Source organism: Temnothorax longispinosus, chromosome 3 (genome assembly GCF_030848805.1).
Source record: "Temnothorax longispinosus isolate EJ_2023e chromosome 3, Tlon_JGU_v1, whole genome shotgun sequence".
Lineage (NCBI taxonomy): Eukaryota > Metazoa > Arthropoda > Insecta > Hymenoptera > Formicidae > Temnothorax > Temnothorax longispinosus.
Window position 1 is genome coordinate 18,578,596 of NC_092360.1, and position 4,030 is coordinate 18,582,625.

The following is a 4,030-nucleotide window of genomic DNA, read 5'->3' on the forward strand; positions in this document are numbered from 1 at the left end:
GGCCCCAATCAAAATGTAATAATAAAATAATTATATTATAGTATAAAATAATAATATTAAGAAAGACCGAGAATAACAATAGGGAACGCGACCGCGAAAGCCCGAGAGAATTACGCAACGCCGAATCAGCAAAAGATGAGTTGCGCGATCGGCCCAGATACGATCGAGCAACTCAGCGATATTGAAGGACAAGACGAGGATTGAAAAGGAAGCGACAACAGGAGACGAGAGGGCAATTGGAGTCTCGAAGCGACGGGCGTTTCACGCGAATAATCCTTGTAGCTCAGAGTGGATTAATTAAAGTTGTCTTTTATTGAAAGTCGTAATAATCATTCCCGCCTCCTCCGTGGAATAAAAGATCCCTTGTGTCCCGCCGTAAACGGAGGGCACAACAAATGGTGGCAGCGTGAGGATCCAGTGGCAGGAAGACGGGAACGGCAGCTGAAACAGAAAAATAAGTGAATCAGTGAGGCAGTGCAACATCCTCAACGGAGACACAGGCAGCCAGATTCAAAAACAGCAGACAACACGGTAGCGGCCGACGAGGGACAAGCGAGCAGCGTAACCCGAGAAGGCGCCGACCTACCTCAACGGAGGCTCACCGACAGATAAGGCGGCACGAGCACCGACCAGCAACATGCGACTAGCGACCGTAATGTAAGTCGATTAAGCAAACTATGTAAAGCGCAATCACCGTAAATGTCGGAAAACGAAAATCCACCAGCGGAACTAAACCAATCGTGGCTCCATAGCGAGACGTCACGACGAGCGCGTAGAAATAGACCGTTAAGCCCCGTGCAAACGACCGAAGAAGTCGTAAGCGACAATCGCGAAACCGTGCGTAGGAATCTAGACGCGTACTACTCAAGCGAAAGCGAATCAGAATCGGAATTACACCCGAACAGCGTAATCGAACGCGAACAAATCGACGATTCCGTTATAATTTTAGACGCGAGAGTAATAAGACAAAATAACTGCCCCGACGAAAATAGACTCCACCCCTCACACGCGCACACACAATCCGAAGACGCGAACAGTACGACCAGTAGGCGAACACACAGACGAGAGTTCTCATTGACCTCGTATGATAGCAGCGTATTTGACCCGCAAGAGTATTATTCTGCCCCGAGACACGTGAACGTAATCGAGATGGCGGAAGCAACAAATAGCAACCACGACGCGAATAACGTAAATGACAACGCGCCGATAACCCCAGAGGAAATAGACGAAGAAATAAACCGTCTTAATCAAGTGCTATCACAAAGAGGCACCCCGGCGAATCACCGTAACCGGATATCCGCACGGGCCGGACCGCCGCGAGACGATAGAGATTCCATTCTCGACGAGATATTAAACGGAATCCGCAACTTACAAAATCGCGTAAATCAACTAGAAACGGCGAATCCTGAACGCCGCGAATTTCACGCGAGACGCGAGCCAAGTAACCTCCCGTTCGAAGTAACGTACGGAAGAACGTCATATGATATTCGGAACCAAGCGGAGCGCGCAATCGGATATCTACGTTTAAAAGAGGCACGAGACATGATACCTGAGTTCGACGGAACCTCGAGTAAATTACAAGAATTCTTAAGCGCCGCGTCATATGCAATGAAAAACATAAATCCTATGGAAGAAGGAACGCTATTAGAAGCAGTGCTATGCACAAAGCTAAAAGGAAGAGCGATGATAGACCTTCAAACGCGAGAGATAAGAGATTTCGCACAACTAAAGAAGGAATTAGAAGTTTGCTATTTGAGCCGCAAAAGCACAACACACTTACAACTAGAGTTTAATACACTCAAGCAAAAACCCGGAGAAAATGCAAGAGCATTCGGATTAAGAGCCGATAAGCTAGCGATGGAGCTATACGACTCCATGATAGAGGGAAGAAATCACACCATAGAAAGCAAGCGAACTATATTGGAAACGATTCAACAACAGGCATTACAGAATTTTCAATTAGGATTGAGAGACGAGATCAAGTTACTTGTCCGAGCTCAGCATTTCGCAACATTGCAAGAAGCGATTGCCGGAGCGAGCGCCGAGGAAAAAGTAAACGGGCCGAGTGGAATTCCGCCGCGTCCCAAAAATAATTATGCGTACTCGCCGCAACCGCGCGATAACCGATCGATAGTACAATGCCAAAAATGCGGAAAATACGGACACCTCGGAAGGGAATGTCGTACCAATAGATATGCGAACCGTTTCTCCTTACCGAAACCCGATAGGACACCCCGCGTAAACGCGATAGATAAAGTCTGCAATTACTGCAAGAAGGCAGGACACATGCGCGAAGAATGTTGGTTGTTAAATGGTCGACCAAATAAAGAAAGGACGAATCACAACAAACCTAATAATCCGCGAGGACAAAATAAAAATTTTCACCCGAAAACGAATGGCCCGAGAAAAAAAGACAGTAATTCAGCCGCGAATAGCGATGAGGAAGATAAAGAGGACACAAAGCAGCGCCGACCGGCGTTAGAGTATCAGGTGTCACACCTGACGAACAAGCCGCGAAAGCATGCAGGGCTGGACTTAATCACCCTGCCCATGCGAGAAGCGAAGCGCGAAAAAATAAATTTACTGTTCGATACCGGAGCGGCCGTGTCAATAATAAAAGTAAAACATTTGAAAGGCGAAACAATGATAGAAGAGGATAAAATGGCCCTTACAGGAGTAACAGGTCATAAAGCCCATACGATTGGAAAATTTACAGCAACTATTGACTTGAAAGATAGAAAGATCAAGCACACGATATATGTCGTCAAGGATGATTTTCCGATAGAATACGACGGAATACTAGGCGTAGATTTTATAAAGAAACATCGAGCGTCATATAGTTACGAGTCGAGCGCAATACGCATAGGGAATAGCACATTAAAATTATATCCGTATAAGAAAATGGTTTTGAAACCGCGAAGCGAGACAATAGTACAAGTCGCGACCGATAAAAATTCACTAGGAATAATACAGGCAGAAGAGACAATGCCAGGAGTGTTCATAGGAAATTGCCTAGTGATGCCAGAAAACTTTCTATGTCCGGCAAGCATACTAAATACGACGGAGAAGACAGTCGAAATGCTAATGCCGCAAGTAACATTAGAAGAGTTAGAGCAAGAAGAAGCAAAAGAGATAGAAGTAAACCAAGTAGACAAAGCAGAAGAAACAATGCCGCGTAGCGAAAAAGTCGAAAAATTGATACGCACACAACACTTAACGAGGAAGAAAAGAAAACCATTATGGAAATTTGCAGAGATTACAGCGATGTATTGCATGTGGAAGGAGAACCATTGACATGCACGGATATCGTCGCGCATAAGATTACCACGAAGGCGGGCAGCGTACCGGTCAACGTCCGACCGTACCGTTTGCCAGAAAAGCACAAGGAAGAAGTGAATAGACAAGTGAAAGAGATGCTGAAAAACGGAATTATTAGACCTAGCACGAGCCCGTGGAATGCGCCGTTGCTAGTAGTACCGAAGAAAAGAGACGCATCAGGAAAATTAAAACTGAGAGTGGTAATAGATTTTCGGTTTGTGAACGACCTAACGGAGGGAGATTCCTTCCCACTGCCAAACATAACCGATATCCTAGACCAACTGGGAAAAGCAAAATATTTTACCACGCTAGACCTCGCCTCGGGATATCATCAAATCCCGATGGAAGAAGAAGATAAAGAAAAAACAGCGTTCTCGACACAATACGGACATTACGAGTATAATCGAATGCCCTTTGGATTGAAAAATGCCCCAGCGACATTTCAACGAGCAATAATAGCCGTTTTAGCAGGACTAGTAGGATTACAATGCTTAGTCTATCTAGACGATATAATAGTATACGGAGCAAGTTTGCAAGAGCACAATAAGAGATTAATTGAAGTGCTAAAAAGACTGAGAAAATATAATTTGAAATTACAGCCCGATAAATGCGAATTCCTTCGGAAAGAAGTGACGTATCTCGGACATGTAATAACAGAAAACGGAATCTCGCCAGACCCTTCAAAATTAGAAGCAGTAAAAAGCTTCCCGAG

General features: G+C 45.0%; 1 protein-coding gene across 1 annotated transcript; it reads left to right on the forward strand.

The window, feature by feature from the left end:
- Positions 1–3,437, forward strand: LOC139810226 (uncharacterized). The gene has a single exon (XM_071773605.1). The coding sequence runs from the start codon at positions 700–702 to the stop codon at positions 3,292–3,294; it is 2,595 nt and encodes an 864-aa protein (XP_071629706.1). The 5' UTR covers positions 1–699; the 3' UTR covers positions 3,295–3,437.
- The last annotated feature ends 593 nt before the right edge of the window (positions 3,438–4,030 follow it).